Raw genomic sequence first — 20,432 nt, forward strand, 5'->3', positions numbered from 1 at the left:
GGGAGTGGGTGGAATTGTAAACCTTTATATTCAATTAAATTTTCAATTCAATTTTATTTATATAGCGCCAAATCATGAAACATTCATCTCAAGGCACTTTACAAAATCAAGTTCAATCATATTATACAGATTGGGTCAGATTATACAGATTGGTCAAAAATGTCCTATATAAGGAAACCAGTTGATTGCATCAAAGTCTCTCCAAGCAGCATTCACTCCTGGAGAAGCGTAGAGCCACATGGAGAGTCGTCTGCATTGTACATGGCTTTGCAGGCAATCCCTCATACCTGAGCAAGCATGAAGCGACAGTGTGAAGAAAAACCACCCATTAACGGGAAGGAAAAACCTCCGGCAGAACCGGGCTCAGTATGAACGGTCATCTGCCTCGACCGACTGGGGTTACGGAAGACAGAGCAGAGACACAACAAGAGAGACAAAAAGCACAGAAGCCCACATTGATCTAGTAATCTGTTCTACATTAGATGGTAGTAGCGGGTGAGCCGTCTTCTCTGGATGATGTCACAGTTAACAGAACGCCAGACCAGGTGTACCTACTATGAAGAAAAAAGAGAGAGAGCAAAAAGTTAAAAGCTGAAATGACGACAGTCATTTCAATGTAATACAATGCAAAACTAGAGAACAGTAGAAATAAGTAGAGTGAGAAAATTAGACCCTGATGTCCTCCAGCAGCCTAGGCCTATCACAGCACAACTATAGAGATAGCTCAGAGTAACATGAGCCACTCTAGTTATAAGCTTTGTCAAAAAGGAAAGTTTTAAGATTAGTCTTAAAAGTAGACAGGGTGTCTGCCTCACGGACCAAAACTGGGAGTTGGTTCCACAGGAGAGGAGCCTGATAGCTAAAGGATCTGCCTCCCATTCTACTTTTAGAGACTCTAGGAACCACCAGCAGACCTGCAGTCTGAGAGCGAAGTGCTCTGTTAGGAACATACGGGGTAATCAGAGCTCTGATATATGATGGATATGAACCCTATAAACCCTGTTTTATACATATATCCTTGCAATATCTATATATTCTACATATATAACACATACATCCAGTAAAATATATACACATGCATTTAATACATAGCATGCTTGTGTATATAGTATCTATAATTGCAGTGGCAAGAATAATAATTTTCTTACCATTTAAGCGATTGGATGAACTATCCATTCAACAACCATCCATTTTCTCTGTGGGGTTGCAAGTGGTGCTGGTGCCTATCTCCAGCTGTCAATAGGCTGGGTACACCCTGGACAGGTTGCCAGTCTATCGCAGGGCAACACAGAGACAAACAACTATTCTCGCACACTGACACCTAAGGAGAATTTAGAGACAGTCTACCTAACAGTCATGTTTTTGGACTGTAGGACTGTCCTAAGAAAACCCATGCATGCACAGGGAGAACATGCAAACTGCGGAAACATGCAGAAAGACCCAAGACAAGGGTAGGAATTGAACCCAGGACATTCATGCAACAGTGCAACACTCTGCTCCACTGTGCAGCCCTGTATGAACATCTAAAAAACAACAATTAGTGACAACGTCAATAATAGTAATAATTTAACATTTTCTATCCAGTAATGAAGATATGTTCTGCATAATAACTGTTTAATGTTTGAACATTGGTTTATTTCAATATTCAGCTTGTTCCACTTGTTGTGCAATTATACACAGTTTAAAGTTATTTGATGTTTAATAAATAACTCTCTGTCTGTTAGGTACTGTCCGGTGGATATCAGCCCGGGAGCTGATATCAGGACAATAGTTAAAAGGGATGATTTGAGCACTGGCGATCTTTTAACAGCAAACTCTGCACACATGTAGAATAAATGAGTGACAACTTCTCTTCAAGTTCAAGAATTTATTAACAGAAATAAAATGAACATCCAGAGAACATCACTATAGAATGCTGTTTATCTGAATTAACAATCAATCAACAAATCCTCTCTACTAGGCTGGTGAAACTTAGCTAAAACTAATAAGCAAAATGAAGATAACAAGAAGCTAAGTTAAGGAACTATGTACACACTAAAAGACACAAAAGACAAAACAAAGTGGTTGGTCATAATCAGAATAATTCAGTGAATCCTGGTTCACTGCAGATCTGAGTAAAAGAACCAAAGTTCAAATTAAAGAACATGGAATGGAGTTAAATTACCTTAACTAATTTAGAACAACATTTGGCATGTGTTTCAACTCATTCTCAATGCAAATCCTGAGTTGGAGAAAACATTATTTGATGAAATAACATTTTATCTGAGTTAAAGAACCAAAGTTCATCTTAAAGAATATGGAATGATCTTAAATTAGCTTAACTAAGTCAGAACCCATTCACAATGCAAATCCCGAGCTACACAAACATTATTTGAGGAAATAACATTTTAAAGAATGATTTGCTCAGTAAAATCATTAACTTTAGGGACACTCAATTTTATTAATGCGATTATACCTCCGGGTGGCCAAGGGTTGCTGTAGTGATCGTTCGTTAAAATCGGTTACTTCTAAAGTTATACAAAACGTCTTTAAATCGACATTAATATTCGGTATTAATGCGGTAATAACGCTCATAGCACTATCGAACGATGGTGGAGCGGAACGAAGCAAACCTTAGGCTTGAATGAGCCGTAGTTGAATATCCAGAAACCGGATGTTACCGGAACTAATAGCATTTAGGCTGGCGGAGTTCAGCGCTAACTTAAACAAAAACTTTGACTTTAATTTAGTCGTAATGAGTTTACTGGGTAACACAGACATCAGTATCCATCAGTGTATACAACTCTTATGGTGATAAAGTTTGTTATAACTATAAAAACACACTCAAATTACATCGGCAATGGCATGGTATCAACATGATAATGGGGGCTATGTCGGTCAGCTGGGCCGACGTCCTGCCTGCAGTCCCTGAGCTCCTTTTTCTCTCAGCTTGTGAAGTGGCTATAGGAGGCCGATCCGCGCCATCTCAAGTCAGCTTTCCTGTAACAGCTGAGGAGAAATAAACAAAGTTGTTTTTGGCTCCGGTGTCTGACGCTGAAGTTAAGACTGCAAACTTAACTCTGATTTGCCCGGTCAGGTCCTCCGGACGAAGAGAGATTTCTCCCCTGTGCTGGCTGGTGTGTCTTTCGGGCCCCATGAGGCCCCTTGCCTGGGTGGCTTGTGCAGGGGGGGGCTCTCTCTATTCGAGAGCTCCAGGAAGAAGTGGGAGACTGAGGGAGATTGTCTGTGTGGCTCGCAGGGCGGCTGGTTCCCCAGCGACCCCTTCTCCTCCAGGTCTCCAGGCAGAAGTGGACTTGTGAGTCTGAGGGGGTTGTCCTGTGGGAGCAAAGTTTTAGAGCACTGATGGAACCCTGCTGAGGGTGGATCCTTGGTGCTTGTAAAACTTATTTAGCTTCCAATTCAATCTGTATTTTGCCCATGGCTCTGATGGCATAACACACTGTTTAACTCCACAGTGTTTTCTGGTGGTTCTGAACTTATTTTAAACTAAACTTCACCTCTTTACTCATACTTTCCCTCCTTAGCTTACATATGTCATGATCGTGGCACTCACATTGGTTTGATTCATCACCCAACACACCTGGATAGCTCCGCCTTTCTCTCATCACCACTCACCTCATTCACCTGTTCCTGTCACTATTTAATCTCCCTCCTAACCAGAGACGAGTGCCAGATTTTTTCGAGCCACTTGGTTAGACTAATCCAGCATTTTTTCTTGAGTACCTGACTGCCTGTTTCCTGACCCGATCTGTTTTCTGAGCCTGCCTGGCCCCTGCCTGTTTTGCCTAGCCAATCTGTGTACCGACCTGGAACTGGACCTCGACTTCGCCTTGGATTTCCCCTCGGACCTTCCCCGGACCTCTGACCTGGATCTGACCCTGGACTGGAAATCGGAACACGACAACTGGACATCCCCTTTGAACCCTCTGCCCACGATCCCTAACGGATCCGAACATCGGCTCGCCCCTCGAGCAACCAGTGACTGTCAAAGGCTTCTCCCCCGAGCTGAACGACCATCTCCGGCGGGTCCGCCTACCCACGGTCGCCGGCCCTCCTTTGTTCTCTCCCGTCTCCCGCATTCTAAGAGGTCAGTGGTTATTTTCCCTTTCACACATCAGCCCCGAAGTGTTGGCAAAATAACTCACCTGCTGTTCCTCTCTCCAGACCTCCCGGCCAAGGACGCTAAGGATAGTCCCACAGCGCGCAGCTGTCTTTTTCGTTTGAATAAACAAAAACAAAGCACCCTCTGTCTGGTTGAATTCTGGGTCCTTTTGCTCCGCCGTGACAACATATTTCCTGGTAATTGTTTATTCTTGGCTTTGCATATAATTGTAGCTGTGTGTGGTATCATTGTTGATTGATTTTAATTATTTTGAATTATGCTGGATTCCTCCTTCCCTTGACATTCCGTAAGTGGCCGGTCAGTCTATTAAAGATGTGTTCGGGTAGTGTCGAGCAGACAATAACTTACAACCGCGTGGAAGAGACTTCGGCTTATAATACATGAGGTGTATGATAAAGTTGTAAGTGTCATCTTCCTTTGGAATTCCAACTGTAATAAATACATGTATATTTTAAGTGTTTTGTCTCTGATAATTGTTTTCTTCCATTATTGCCAAATCTCCAAATTGGGTGAGACAGGCTGTAGTGAATGAAACAGGAAGATCTAGAGGCCGTCTTCTCAATACAAGGGTTTAAAAATGCTTCTAAAGAAGTATCAACTTAAACTTATTACTCAAGTTAAGTATAAAAGTACGTCATATAAAACTACTTAAAGTATGAAAGTAGAAGTAATAATTACAATAATTGTATAGTATGATGTTGATAGTGGAAAGAAATTGGAATTGGCTGTTTCACCCACATAAATGTCCATTGAAAATGAACCATTTATTTCAATGCAAATATATTAAAGGTCCATATACATGCAATTCTGGGCATCAACATGGGTTTCATGCAACAGAAAAACTGATGTTTGGTTGCCTATAAGTGCAAAAAGTCAAACTTCAGAGAAATATTATCAATAACCTTTTACTAGTTATTATTGGAATGTACAGTAAATGATCATCCAAGTGTAGCTACAGGAATTGATGAGGGTAACAGATTTAAGATAACAAAACTGGACATGAAAATGAGTGCATTACCCTCTTATAACAATTACCCTTGTATGGTTGTCTGTATACAGCAGACAGTGTTGTCAAAATTAATGATTAATCCTAGTGGATTATCAGAAAAGGGAAAAACGTAAAATAACAAACAATCCTAAAAATGCAATGTTCTTCTTCTACGTTTTGTTCTTCTAAAATTTTTGTTGGGGCATTTGGCAAACAACTTGGTGCAGAACTGCCTCCAACCACAATCAAAATCACTCTGTTTGGGCAGCGCTATTTATCTGAATTTTGTTTTGTTTTTTTATTGACAAGACAGAATGAAAACAAGATGAAATAAAGTAGAAGTATTGAAACTATTTTCAAAATGTAAATAGTAGAAAGTACAGGTAATTGCATGATAATGTAAGGAGTAAAAAGTAGGCTAAAAAATAATTATTCCACTAAAATATAAACTAGAGATTGATCAATACATTGACTGGCTGATATTTGCGTTGTTTTCTTGTATTGGCATTGGTCGATATATGCATGTGCTGGCCGATCCATTAGTGCATTCAGCAGCCTTGCCTTGACGTCCCGTTAAGCGCATACATTGAAGCTGTGTCCCTGGCCGGAAATGGCTGGTAATGCAAGACTGGTTGCAAGACAAAAAGAGTACGTTTTCAACTTTTATTGGATTTCTAACTGTCTAATTTAGATGTATTTGCCCTTTGAATGGCTGCCTCTGTGTATGTGAGCGGGATGAAACAGCTTCTGGTTCACTCGAACGGGTAGGTCATATAATGCAGTGTGGTTTTTTTTTACTTTCACTTCCACTCTGCCACTGAACTCATGTGTCATCGTTGGTGTTTTTAAATGGTGGCCAATATGGTTATAGTTGGCATAAAACTCCTTTCCCACTGTCTAAAAAATGACGTCTGATCTACGGCTGGCCACCTAGCATCGCTATGTGAGTGTGCGTTAGCATGGATAATAATGCATGCACATGAAAACATCACCAATGACTACACGTACAGCATCTAATAAACAGAAAATAATGTCCATATGAAGCGGTGGTCTGTCTTTTTTTCTCCTCCTCCTTACTACTGTCTCACTGTGACACGTTTCGTGTAAGTGTTGCAACGCAAGCTGCACTTGTGCTGAGTGAAAAACTGAGTAAAAGTCCGGTTGCCTCCGATTTAAGCCCGCTTGCAGCTGTGACAGAGGGGTGTTGCTACAGCAGCTGTGAGCTCTCTCTCTCTCTCTCTCTCTCTCTCTCTCTCTCTCTCTCTCTCTCTCTCTCTCTCTCTCTCTCTCTCTCTCTCTCTCTCTCTCGTCATTGATGCATTAGTGAGAGAGCTATGCTCCTTTAATAAATGTTTCTTTTTTGTTTAAATTGACACTTGTGTGACATTTGTTATCATTGTGTCATTTTATCTTGTAAATGGAAAAAAAAAGCAATATCAGCTTCAAGAATCGGCCCAAAACAATCGGCCCCACGTATCGGGTATCAGTTTTCCTAATGTCAAAATAATCGGTATCGGCCTGAAAAAAAAATGTATCGGTCGATCTCTGGTACAAATAACCAAATTTTCTACAAACAGGACCCTCTGTCCTGTCTATTCTTCTCACCATTATGTTCTGCTGCGTGTCTTTTGGATATTCTTTTGCAGATTTGACAAAAGCCCAGTTACGGTACCCACAGATTTGGAGGGCATCTTTGATGTGTTTCAGTTCTTTGTGCTTCCCTTCTGTTTTAGTAGGGACATGCTAGGCCAGATGTTGTGAGGTTCTGATGACAGAAAGTTTGTGCTCCAGTGGGTGGTGTGAGTCAAAAAGAAAACTCTGAAAAACTACATTTCAAAGCAAACAGGACCCTCAGACAGAGGCTGGTGCATCCAGGACAAAACCCCCAAACCTAAGATGAGCGGAGTGGTGTATGCAGTTCAGAGCAGTGAGGAATGTTGTGATCTTTATATTGGAGAAACCAAACAACCTCTCCACAGACGCATGGCTCAACACAGGAGAGCTACTTCCTCAGGACAAGACTGCTGTCCACCTACAGCTCAAGGACAAAGGACACTCTTTTGAGGACTAAAATGGTCACATTTTGGACAAAGAAGACAGATGGTTTGAGCGGGGTGTGAAGGAAGCCATTTACGTTAAGAGAGAAAAAACAACCTTAAACAGAGGAGGAGGACTTAGGTTCCAACTCTCAAAAACTTACAACACAGCAATAGGGTTGATTCCTTTCAATTATCACGCCAAACCTCCATGCAGGTGATCAAAACATCTCTCCTGTAAGCCAGGCCAATAACAACCCTAAGACTCCACACTGCAGAGGCGTGGACCGGTTTTGGTTTAATTTGCAGGCCAACAATGACCTTAACGACTCCCCATTACTAAGGGGTGGACATGTTTCGGTTCAATTTGCATGTTATCTAAGCCACAAGGCCTTTGTTGGAAAATACTATAAAGCTTGGAACTCCACACTACTCCAGACATTTTAGCTCCATTTACACTACCCTTGTTAAACCGATCTGTGCCGAGCTCTGTCCGAGCTTGGATCAGTTGACCAAGCCGAGCTTGGTTCTGACGACCGCTTACACGTCACGCTATCTCGGTTCCTTGGTTTCTAGCCTTCTAGTGACGATCTGCGGTACTACTGCTCTCTAAGATTGAATGAGGAAATCAAGCAAATCAAAATGGCTGCGCCCGTAATGTTCAGGAAGTTATGCTTGATTATTATTGTGATATTTCGTTGTTTGCTGAGAGTGAGGCAAAGAAGGCAACTTTTGGTGAATTTACTTGACAGAGTCGGCTTTTGGGAAGTGGATAAGACAAACAAACGTCTAATCAGGGCTTACAGATGCAGGAAACAACGACAGACGCTGAGGTTTATCACACTGCTAAGCAGAATCATCTCTGGAAACCGTGTAGCACGGTAGGGAAGCTAGTATTTTTATGAATGTCTGAAATGTCAGCTGACTGTAAGGAGACGACTCGGTCTGGTCATGCGCTCTTTGTTATCAGAGAACCGGGCTACTGAAAAACCAAGCCAAACTCACCTATTGAACTGGTCTAGATTTAGTCCGGTTGTGTCTGGCACGGTTCAGTTCAGTTTGCGTTCCATTTACACTCGATAGTTATCTCAGTTACCGTGCTCGGACTGGTCTCGGCACGGTTAAAAAGGGGTAGTGGAAACAAGGTATTTGAATTGAGAAAGCTTTCTGGATGGGAAGCGAAACGTCTTCAAACTTTTTTTTTTTTTTTACTTTTTTGGAATGACCATGACCTGGATGACTGAAAATCTTTACCAGGCCAATAGCCAAGAGCCCTGGGAAGAGTTCCTGTTGGTTTTAGGGCATACATTAAATTTTTGTTTGGGGAGATCCATCTATGTACCACATTTCAAATCTCCAGAATTTACCAGTGCCTCTCAAAGTCCTGTAGGGGGCACTGTGGAGCTGTTTTTTGCGCTACCTTTGTGAAACTTTTAAAATACATAATTTCACATCAGGTGTGAGGCGTTTGCAAAAAACGGTGTGTTTTCATATATGTTTAGGTCTCCAAAAAGCCAATTCATTTGTGGGGAGAATGATAATAAACAGTATGATTACAAAAGGCCTTTGTAGTGCTTAGCTGCTCTTGCCTAAATATTCTTTATTGATCCCAAAGAGAAATTAAATGTTGTTGTAACTCCTATTGATCTAAATTCTTATAAGAGTTATTGTAGATAGTCATGGCAATTGGCAGGAAAGATCTCTTGTAGCGCTCTGTATTGCTGCCGATTTGAAGAAGCCTCTTACTGAAGACACTCTGTTTTCCTAAGACAGTCTCATGAAGAGGATGGTCAGGGTTGTCCATAATTTTCTTGGATTTATAAAGAATCCTTGTTTGCATTATCATTTCCAGAGGTTCCACAATTGTCCCCAGAACAGAGCCAGCCTTCTTTATCAGGTTGTTGAGCATTTTTAGGTCCATGGCTCTGATGCTGCTGCCCCAATAGACGATGGCAGAAAAGATGACGCTCTCAGCAACAGACTTATAGAAGATCTGCAGATCTGTCCAGATGAACACTGAGGTATTTATATTCCTCAGCCACCTCCACTTCTTGTTTCATGACTGAAATAGGGTTTGACCTAACCCTGTTACTTCTGAAATCTAAAATCAACTCCTTTTTGTTCACATTCAAGTTGAGATGATTGTTCCCACACCATGACACAAAGTGATCCACTAGCTCTCCTGTACTCAATAAACAAGCCAGTAAGGTTTTGAAGAAATTTGATGAAAAAAGAAATGTGAGACCCAATCTATATTCTAGTGTAAAAATGTTCTGCTTTCGTTTAAATTCTCTTAACGTCTCTTTGTGCAGTTTTGACTTTAAAAATTGGACCATAGTGTGTGCAAAGACAGAAAAGTTCAGGTGCACTTCACAGAGCCCCACACAGTAAAGAAAAAGAAAAATGAATTTCTCAACTCTAATCAAGTTACATTTTCTGGTAAAGTGGAGTACAGGATCGAATCTCTTATCAATCATAAAGGGAAAATAACTTGCTACAAGTGGCAAAAGCACAATCTGAAAGTGTTTAGTATAGTTTACTTTCTTGCTGTCCTTGATGTATGCCATTGTGATGGCAAGCCACACAGGGTAAGAGCACACCCTACGACAATTTGCTTTCTCTTTAATTCACTTCAGTTATTACTTTAAATATTCCTTAATTATATTTATTAGTTTATTCCTTTATCACCTTACAATGTTTATATGGAGTGGACACATATTAACACTGCAAGGTCAATTCAGTTTATGTTGTATTAATACTCTTTTTTTTGTTTGAGTTACATGGGTGTTTGGCTTCCCCTTCTGGACGAGCAAAGGGCGTGGCTAAGGGATGGATCACTGAAGTGCATCTGAGGGCCTTATTGGACTGAACCAAATGCCTCATGCCAAGTGGGGGAGTTTTAGGGGGTGTATTAGGTTTCTTATATTGTTTGAGTCGGTAGTTATGTGGCAGCCATTTTGTTTTCCCCTATTGTGTGTGTCTATGGTTTAACTAAACTAGTATTTAAGGGCCCTTGTGTGTTATTTCATTAGGTCAGTTTGGTTTGTGTCTGTGTGTGTTCAGTATTTTCAGTTGACCTCTTTTAATGGCATGCCAGTTTAATTCCTTAACTGCCAGTTTAATAACTTTGTTAAATATGTTTGTGGTTTTGGGTAAATAAAATCCACTTTTGAATTCAACACCTGTGTCCTCCACTATGTACTGCTTGGTCCCTTGACAGCCATGATACTGTTTTTTTTTTTCTAGAGGTCATGTGATCACAAAACTAATTGATTTAAAATACCTCACAGACGATGACTGTTTTCTCCAAGCTGGTTAAGCTTTGTCTCACCTCTCCAGGAAAGCCTTGCCCATTTAGGAGGTGCTCTGAACCAAGAGCATCTTCACTCCCAAAGTGAAGGCGGACCTCCTCCAGTCGGTAGCTGTAACCCAGGGGGCCGCCAGAGATGTTTACCAGGTGTGTTTTGTCCGGTCGCAGCGACACATGCTTCCCTGTGTTGTACATGGTGCCACCCATCTACAAAAAAAGCAGAAAATGCATTATACTAGATCTGCCAACATGGGATTAACTTCAGATATTTACTTTGACGAAAATGTATGTGAATTGTGAAAATGTCAAAAGAAACTCAGCATTTCAGTTGCTTAAAAATTTTATGTAATAAGGCTCGTTATTCATTATCTCTGGCTGAAAGTTGGCCAATAGTGATCAGAAAATGTTTCTGACATTTTTGTGTCAACACACACATACACATACACACACACACACACACACACACACACACACACACACACACACACACACACACACACACACACACACACACACACACACACACACCTTAAGGGCACCTTTAGTGACACCAACTCACCTAACTTGCAAGTTTTTTGGCTGTGAGTGGAAGCCTATGGAAGCTTATTGCCTTCACCAAAGAAAAAAAAAATCAAACAGCTTATCTCATAATTACGAGATCCTGATCTCGTAATTGAAAGGTAAAGCTTGATAATGCTACATTTATTCACATTTTACTGTGTCAAAACAAAGTGATGAATACAGAGCTTTCTAATGTTACTAGCATTTACGAGCAAGTGAATGACAGCTGTTTATATCACCTCCATTAATCAACCCAGTCAACTACTGACATGCTTTAATAGGCCGAAAAGCAAAAACTGATAATCCATTGTCATTGCTGTAACTTCAAAGGTTATCAGAACTGATCAATAATACTTAGGGCCTCCTGCTGGTAAGGTGCATGTGGCAAAGCTCCTGGTAAGAAGGTGCCACATTTTGTTCTCAGTGTATTTGTTGTTGCATTTGTTTTTTCTAATGTCTTTAAACTCACCCAGAATAGAAAACAAATCTTAGTTTACAACATTGTTCCATTTCAGTCTAGGTTGAAGCAGTTTAAATATTGATCCAGTCTAACCTTTAATCACAATTTTAAACAGCAGCTATTCTCCTTTTCATGGGGATTTTGTAAAAGTACTTTTTTAAATTCCCTTAAACAACAACATTAAGGTAGGTGAACCAGGTTTAATATGGCTACATTAAAAATGCATCCAAAGATTTTCAAAACCATGAATGTGCTGTTTTACATCTTAGAACGACTATGCATTTGATCTGACACTCAAATTTTTAAAAATCAGTAGTAAATACTTTTTAAAAACTTTGAATTTGGAATCTTTAGCTTCTTCATTTGGTAAAAGCTGAGCGACTGTGGCTTGATGGGTTGAGTAGTCAATCATCTTGCAATCGGCAGGTTGTGGGTTCAATTCCAGCTTCCCCTTGTCAAGTTGCCCCTGGGCAAGGTAGTTAACCCCAAGTTGCCTGCCGAGCTGTGTATCAGTGTATGGATGTGAGTGCAAATGGGTGAATGTGGCTCTAGTATACAGTGCTTTAAGTGGTCAGTATGACTGGAAAAGCGCTATATGAGTTCAGTCCATTTACCATTTTTAAAGGAACAAGTGGTCAATTTGTAGAAGACATAAATTAATTATGTTATTTTCACCTTTGTTCAAAATAAAAAACTTCAAAAAACAATAATATCTCTGCTGTGTTTACAGGTTGGCATCTCTGAGGCTGAATGCTTGGATGGTAGCTGTCCAGCTCATCTACAGTGAAAAGATTCCTTTCTAAAGATTCTGGCAAGGAATAAGAAGCACAGACTGCCCTCATTCATGGATGCAGATAGGGGACCTTTACATTCCCTAAATGAATGTAAAAGATAAATACTATATGATAGATGCTTTTAAATATGTAGTATGTACTTTAATAACTGGTTTATTTTCTTGTCTTTCAGAAAGAACTCCAAAAAGTGGTTCACTTATGGAACACCCACATCATTCGTAAGAGTAGAGATGCAATTGCTTCAAGTGGCTGGCCCGACATGCTGTATACCCTTCCGCAGCTTTTTCTTGGACAAGATCATTTCAAACAGGTTTCTGAGCAAGCAGTGGAAACTTGCAAAGCTCAATGTCTTCAGAGAGGACCATTCACGTGATGAGACAGTGTTCGAACTATCATACCTTCTGATGACAGAAAACTTTCTTCATGCACCGTCCACACCAGATGAAACAATTGAGTTATACTTATTTTTAAGAGCTTGAATACGTACAAACCTGTGAGAGTTGCAATATTTGCTTGTAAAAAGTTAGAAGAGTTTGTGCAGCAAATGATTTTGACTTGTCCAGAATGACCCTGTCACTATCCCACACAGTCAGAAATAATCAGCTGGAAACCCCACAACCACTGAAGGCCAAGCAGTGGAAGGAAAAGAAAGAAATTCATATGGAGGGACAAAAAAGAAACAGACCTGTTTTCATTTACTCCCATGTACCTATACGTTTCATCATGATGTACATAACGTTTTGAATTTTGCTGCTAGTTGTTATGTTATGTGTGCTTCTGGTAGTGTATGACAGCAAATATATGCTGCTACATATATTAGGACAATAACAAGAAATTTAACTTCACATTTGCCTTGTAATCTATCATACAGGACAGAAACTATTTAAATTATATATGTTCTATAAACGCCCTGCGACAGACTGGCGACCTGTCCAGGGTGTATCCCGCCTCTCACCCAGTGAATGCTGGAGATAGGCACCAGCACCCCCTGTGACCCCATGAGGGATTAAGCGGACAGAAACTGGATTGATGGATGTTCTATAAACCACACCACTGCTCCTCATATTAAAGACATCCATCCATCCATCCATCCATCCATCCATCCATCCATCCATCCTTCCATCCATCCATTATCTATGCATGCTTATCCCTCATGGGGTCGCGAGGGGTGCTGGTGCCTAACTCCAGCATTCACTGGGCGAGAGGCGGGGTACACCCTGGACAGGTCGCCAGTCTGTCGCAGGGCAACAAATATTCAAAACATACTTTTTATATTAATACCTGCAAGACTCTTGTACTTCTCTATTACTATACACTGAGACCCAAGTTATGTACTTTGACAGTGATGATATGGTCAAATTAGTTGAAAAATAAAATGCCTATGCTTATGTTGAGCATGAAAACTTTTAATGAATCTTTGGTAAAAATCCATTACAAAATAAAGTGTTATGTTTTGTGATCAAATCAACTCATTCTTTAGAAATGTTACATCAACTCAAAGAAGAACACATTAAAAGTACAAGTGCTGTGAAATATCCGTTTGAAAGGAAGTTCTCTACCTCCAGAAGATGACTTAACTAGAGAATTATCTAGGTGTATTTAAAAGGTGGATACATGAATCTCAAAACTGAACATGAGAAAATCCTTATACGATACAACAGACAAAAGTCTTATATATTATAAATTATTATAAATCAGGGCACTATTGCGATCAATGCATTTATATATTTTACAATCAACTTTGAAGAATATAAAAGAAAAATCATGCCCTGTGGAAAGAAAAGGAAAATAAGTATAGTTCAACACGTGTTTCAACATTTTTTAATTAAAGAAACTTCATATCAACAGCAATAATTTGACTTCAGAAACTTGTATTTCACAATGTTGTTGGAGTAATCTTTTTTTTGCTCTATATCTTTTTTTGTCAGCAAAAACAAAAGCTAACTGATTATATTGTGGCTCACTGCCATATGTTCCTCACAAAATCTTTATTAAACTTTATGTTTCTGAGTGAAATGGTAAGCTTTCTTCTGAAATATATTACATAGTGGTATTACCTGCACCAAAACATTTTACATTTTCCATAACAAATTGCACTTTTTCCATGAAAGAATTCGAACAGCTTTCCCTTTTTAGATCTTCTGTTAGGAAAGAATAGTTATTTTGCTACACTTGAAATGTCAAATTTGTTGCTTCCTTTGGAAAACCCACTCTCCTTGTTCCTCCATTCTTCTTGCATAGCTGCTTTCCTTCATGTCCGTCCGTCCGTCCGTCTTCCGGGGTCGGGTCGCGGGGGTAGCAGCTTCAGTAGGGAGGCCCAGACGTCCCTCTCCCCGGCCACTTGGGCCAGCTCCTCAGGAGGAATCCCAAGGCGTTCCCAGGCCAGCCGGGAGACATAGTCCCTCCAGCGTGTCCTGGGTCTTCCCCTGGGTCTCCTCCCGGTGGGACGTGCCCGGAACACCTCCCCAGGGAGGCGTCCAGGAGGCATCCTGACCAGATGCCCGAGCCACCTCAACTGGCTCCTCTCGACGTGGAGGAGCAGCGGCTCTACTCTGAGTCCTCCCCGGATGACTGAGCTCCTCATCCTATCTCTAAGGGAGAGCCCAGACACACTACGGAGAAAACTCATTTCAGCCGCTTGCATCCGGGATCTCGTTCTTTCGGTCACGACCCAAAGCTCGTGACCATAGATGAGGGTAGGAACGTAGATCGACCGGTAAATCGAGAGCTTCGCCTTTTGGCTCAGCTCTCTCTTTACCACAGTGGATCGGTACAGCGCTCGCTTCACAGCAGACGCTGCACCAATCCGCCTGTCGATCTCCCGCTCCATCTTCCCCTCATTCGTGAACAAGACCCCAAGATACTTGAACTCCTCCGCTAGGGGCAGCACATCCTCCCCAACCCGGAGAAGGCACTCTACCCTTTTCCGGTTCAAGACCATGGTCTCGGATTTGGAGGCACTGATTCTCATCCCAGCCGCTTCGCACTTGGCTGCGAACCACTCTAGTGAGAGCTGTAGATCACGCCCTGATGAAGCCAGTAGGACCACGTCATCCGTGAATAGCAGAGACACAATTCTAAGGCCACCAAAACGGATCCCCTCAACACCTTGGCTGCAACTAGAAATTCGTTGACAAAGGGCAACCTTGGCGGAGTCCAACTCTCACCGGAAACGAGTCCGACTTACTGCCGGCAATGCGGACCAGACTCTGACACCGGTCATACAGAGACCTCACAGCCCTTATTAAAGGGTCCGGTACTCCACACTCCCGGAGTACCCCCCACAGGATCCCTCGGGGGACACGGTCGAATGCCTTCTCCAGATCCCCAAAGCACATGTAGACTGATTGGACAAACTCCCATGCCCCCTCCACAATCCTGCTGAGGGTACAGAGCTGGTCATGTGTTCCACGGCCAGGACGAAAACCACACTGCTCTTCCTGAATCCGAGATTCAACTATCCGACGGACCCTCCTTTCCAGAACCCCTAAATAGACCTTACCTTTCCTTCATGTATCCATCCTAACTAAACCCGCCAGTTTGTTCCTTAAATATGGTTTGGGTTTTTATGAGATGCATCAGAGTTTCTTGGTCATGTTCCTCTGGATTTTTGTCAATTCCCATCTTTCTTTTGAGTTTCTGAAGCAATGTCTGTCGATGCACATCTCTTTCACCTTTTCCTTGGTACAAAATCTCCGGGTGGCAATTCTGTCACCATAGGTGGGAATGTAGGTGGCTAAGCTCTCATCCATGCTTGATATAGCTGATATGTCAATCTGTAAGAACAATGAAATTATGGTTATATCAAATAGAAAAAACTAAATAAATGTAGACTGTTTTAAATTAATGTTTATTAGTGTTTGCAACAGAATTTATGATTAAATACATGGCATATATTTTTTTAAAAAAAATCAAGCTACTTATCCTTATCTCTATATCTTTTTGTCAGCCAATTTCATCAACATTTGCAGAGTACATTTGCAGTCACAGGCCCTGTTTATACGGACACAGTACTTAAATGGTGTAATTCCCATGCCGCACCACTAGTAGTGCTGTGATCTTTAAAACTCCACGTCAAATTGACCAGATGAAAAAAAACATCAGCTAGAGTACTGTTTCGGCTGCAAACTCTTCTGAATAAAGCCACAGCTATAGCTGTAAAGTCCCCTTAAGCAACAGTTAAACCTTGTAGTGTGTAAATAGACAGTACAAACGCAACGCAAACATTTTTTTGACGTGTAAACAGAGCCACAGACAGTACTACAGTGCAGCAGGTGTATTCAGTATAGAGTTTTTTAACTACAAATAATAACTATCGAATCAATCAGCTTTCAATTAGGCTATTTGCTTTATATGCATGACTTACCTTGTCACTCCTCAGTGCAGAAATAAATTCCTCCGATAAATGGCGACTTCTTAAAAAGAAATAAAGGAACTCCCTCTGTCTCTCCATGTTCTCCGATGACACTGAAAATCCCGCGAGCTGATGCCGAGTTATAACGCTTCCGCAGCAATGACTGTCCTTTTGACATATGAGACCCTGAGCTCGTAATTATGACATATCTCTTAATTATGACATCTTATCTCGTAATTATGAGAAAAGATCTCATAATATTGAGATCAGGATCTCATAATTATGACATCTTATCTCGTAATTATGAAAAAAGATCTCATAATTATGAAATAAGATTCATAATTATGAGATCCTGATCTCGTAATTATGAGATAAGCTGTCTGATTTTTTTTCTTGGGTGAATGCAATACGCTTCCGTAGAAGCAGGAGTACCCGGAGAGAACCCGTGCATATGTGGGGTAACCATGCACACTCGATGCAGAAAGGACTGGAATTCGAATTAAATTTTCATCAAAGCAACGGTGCCAAATGAACACTAAGCCCATGATATATCACAATTATCAAAATTTTACAAACACTAAGCTAAATTGCTGAAGCAATGAGTGAAAAACTAATTTGATCTTCAATATGTCTACAGAAGCTAGGAGAGGAAATAGCAGTTAGGTCCTGGTGACCAAATTAATTGTCTGTCTGGAAAATGTTTGGGCAACAGTGTAATTTTTATATTATTTAATTTCTATTAAACCTTTGTTTAACTTGATAAAAGTTAAACACAGACCCATCAAGATCAAACCGACTTTCACAAGTGTGACCTGGTAAAGAAAGGCAGGTTTATTATTACAGTGATGGTATAACATTTAAGGCAGTAGTAATTTAAGATTTAAAACACATGCAATGCTTGAAGGATTTCTGTTGTCAGTTTCTTAAGACTAGTTCGGACAGTCTCAGTTCAGATTGGAGGGCATTCCCAGCATAGGGGCAGAAAAACTGAAAGCTTTCTTTCCCATTTAAGTTCTAATGCCAAGAGCAGAGAAAAACAAAAGTAATTTGATCCTAAGGCATAACAGCATAAAGTGCATAAATAAGTAGAAACCAATGCAATGAGAGCCTTGTAAACCAGAGTCATCCAATTTGTAAGGTACCAGCTTTGGCATCCAGTTCCCAGCGGTGGGTGAGGCGGCTACAACCAGTGATCATTTCTCAGAACACAGTGGTACACCGGCGTCAAAGCCTGTAGGCAAATGGCTGAGGCACACGTGTACACAACATCGCCATAATCAAGTACAGGCAGAAAGGTGGCTGTAAGCGGCTTCCAAACTCTGAAGGACAAACATGACTTGTTACTTTAATAGAACCCAAGCTTCACCCTTAATTTGGAGATCAAATGTTAAAGATTACATTTAAAAGAAAGCTCTGCATCAATACTTAATCCCAGGTACTTGTAAGTAGTGATTAGGTTGAGAGTTTCACCTTAGGCAGTTTTAATTAGGGGTATGTTCTCAGAGGATACAGATGAATTAGAAGAAAAAAAAGCGTTATGTTGAATTTTTCAGCATTTAAAATTTGAAGTGCTACAGATGGATCTGAGTTTGAACAAAAGTAAGTTACAGAATCATTTGCATACAGATGTTAGGAAGCATTTGATATGTTTGCACACAGATTAATAGTGTGCAGGTATATCTAAAAAAGTTTAATATTGTGTAAAAGTGCAATTCTTTTCATTTCAGAAAGTGAAACTCATTTACTATATAGAATCATGAAACATAGAGTGATATATTCCAAGTCTTTGTTTCTTGTAATTTTGATGATTACAGCTTACAGATAAAAAAAACTACGAAAATTAGAATACTGTGAAAAAGTTCTTTATTGGAAACTCATGGTGTCACGCCCTAATCAGCTAATCAACCCAAAACACCTGCGAAGGTTTCCTGAGCCTCTAAACGGTCTCTCATTCTGTGTCAGTACGTCCTTAAGAGGACTGTCAAGTGAAATCTATTCAAGACTTTGGGGAAGCTTCACAAGGAGTAGACTGATGCTGGAGTCGGTTGCTCTAGAGCTGCTTGTCATGATTTGTTTACTGAACCCAAACTGAACCACACACAGAGCTTAGTGAGTGAGTTTTATTGAAGGAGATGGAGGTGGAGGAGGAATCCAACAGTCAGTACTGGACCGGAGCTGGACAATGGAGATGACAGAAACTGGCAAGCAGGATGGAGCCGGAGCACGGAGGTAGCAAGGCCAACAACACGGCAGAATGAAGACTTGGAAACCAGAGCTAGACCAGCGGCACGGCAGAGTGGAGACTTGTAACCAGAACCACAGCAGGATTAACGGCACGTCTGGGTGAATATTTGCAGGAACGGAGAGAGAGCAGGACCAGAACCACAGCAGGCAGGCAGAGATGAAGGGAACACTGGCTGGATGAGAACAAGATGAGGTGAGCAGGAAACAGCAGAATCAACAGGAGTAAACAGAACGAACCGACAGGGGAGGACTGAATGCAGGGAGCTTAAATAGGGAGGCTGACAGGTGTGCTGAATGCTGGCTGATTAGTGACTGACAGGTGTACGTGATTACTGAACTGTGGGACCGGAGGTGTACGGAGCCGGTTCAGTTGCGGCCCCATGAGCAGCGCTGGTTGTAAACGCTGCGCAATCGATAGAGACGATCACTCAATTTACTCTCGTAAATAAAACTTTCGAACCTAATTAAATTTTTCCTCTGCTGACGTAAACGACGTACAGTCAGATGAGATAAAGAGACATTTCTGATTCTTGTTCGTTTTCTTCTGCTGGATCTGTTGCAATTCTCTCCTCTGTTGCCTCCAATTCCTCCCTCCCTCTCCTCCTTAATGACTAACTTTCACCTTAGATGTCTCACCTGCCTGACAGTTTCCCTGGTTTTAGCCAACTGAGCATATTGCCAGAATGATTGAATCAGAGACCACAAGCCACATGCGCATATACAGCACAATGTGGATATTTCATCTTAAAATGAAGCGTAGAAGAAGATTTCTTTTAGATAAATACATTCTGTGTGATTACTGTAACGTTGCGTTATGACAACCAAGCACCAAACCGAGGTTTTGCTGCTAACACTTTATTTAAGGACAAACGGAACGGACAGCTTTCACCCCGCCAGTCCCTGAACCACCACTCCTCCCCCTGAAAGCCACACATTTCTTCCGTATAAACCCTAACCTGACTTAAAGAAACAGTATACTGTTGTGTGCAACAGCATTTACCAATAAAGACTAATACGGATCATTACAATACATTTTGTTTATTGATTCAATTTACAGTTTTTGATTTCAATCTTTACAAAGATTGCTGCAGAGCTGACTGTGGACTGTTCGGGGATGGTGGCTTCTGACCATGATTACTGTGTTTCACCTGCAAGTGGAGTCATGGCCAACGAGCTACTGATCCAAAATGAGGCTCTGCAAAAACAAGTTGAGTTGTTGCAGTGTGAAGTTGAGCGGCTGCATCTGCGGACCCGTTTCAGCCTGGAACGTTTTAAATGCTCAGACGACGACATTCAGCATTATACCAGGTTAGTATTTGTTATCATTATTGTTGTATTTATGCTACATGAACTATATAAGCTATAATTGCTTTAATTGCTTTACGAATAGAGGAACAAATACATAAATAGTTAATTTCTACATATATATATATATATATATATATATATATATATATATATATATATATATATATATATGTGTGTGTGTGTATACTATGTATACACATAAAATTGTAATTTCTTCATGTGCATAATGACTATTTTATTGTCCATTGTTCATT

The 20,432-nt window shown here is 40.8% G+C and overlaps 1 protein-coding gene across 2 annotated transcripts in view; it reads right to left on the bottom strand.

Moving 5' to 3' along the window:
* LOC105937949 (carbonic anhydrase-related protein 10) overlaps positions 1-20,432 on the bottom strand; it is a 249,376-nt gene that overhangs the window by 58,447 nt on the left and 170,497 nt on the right. For both annotated transcript variants that reach the window (XM_036148578.1, XM_036148576.1), the window contains exon 4: positions 10,479-10,664. In XM_036148578.1, the coding sequence (XP_036004471.1) occupies positions 10,479-10,664 (186 nt within the window). The remainder of the gene's footprint in view (positions 1-10,478; positions 10,665-20,432) is intronic.

This window comes from Fundulus heteroclitus, chromosome 16 (genome assembly GCF_011125445.2).
Source record: "Fundulus heteroclitus isolate FHET01 chromosome 16, MU-UCD_Fhet_4.1, whole genome shotgun sequence".
Lineage (NCBI taxonomy): Eukaryota > Metazoa > Chordata > Actinopteri > Cyprinodontiformes > Fundulidae > Fundulus > Fundulus heteroclitus.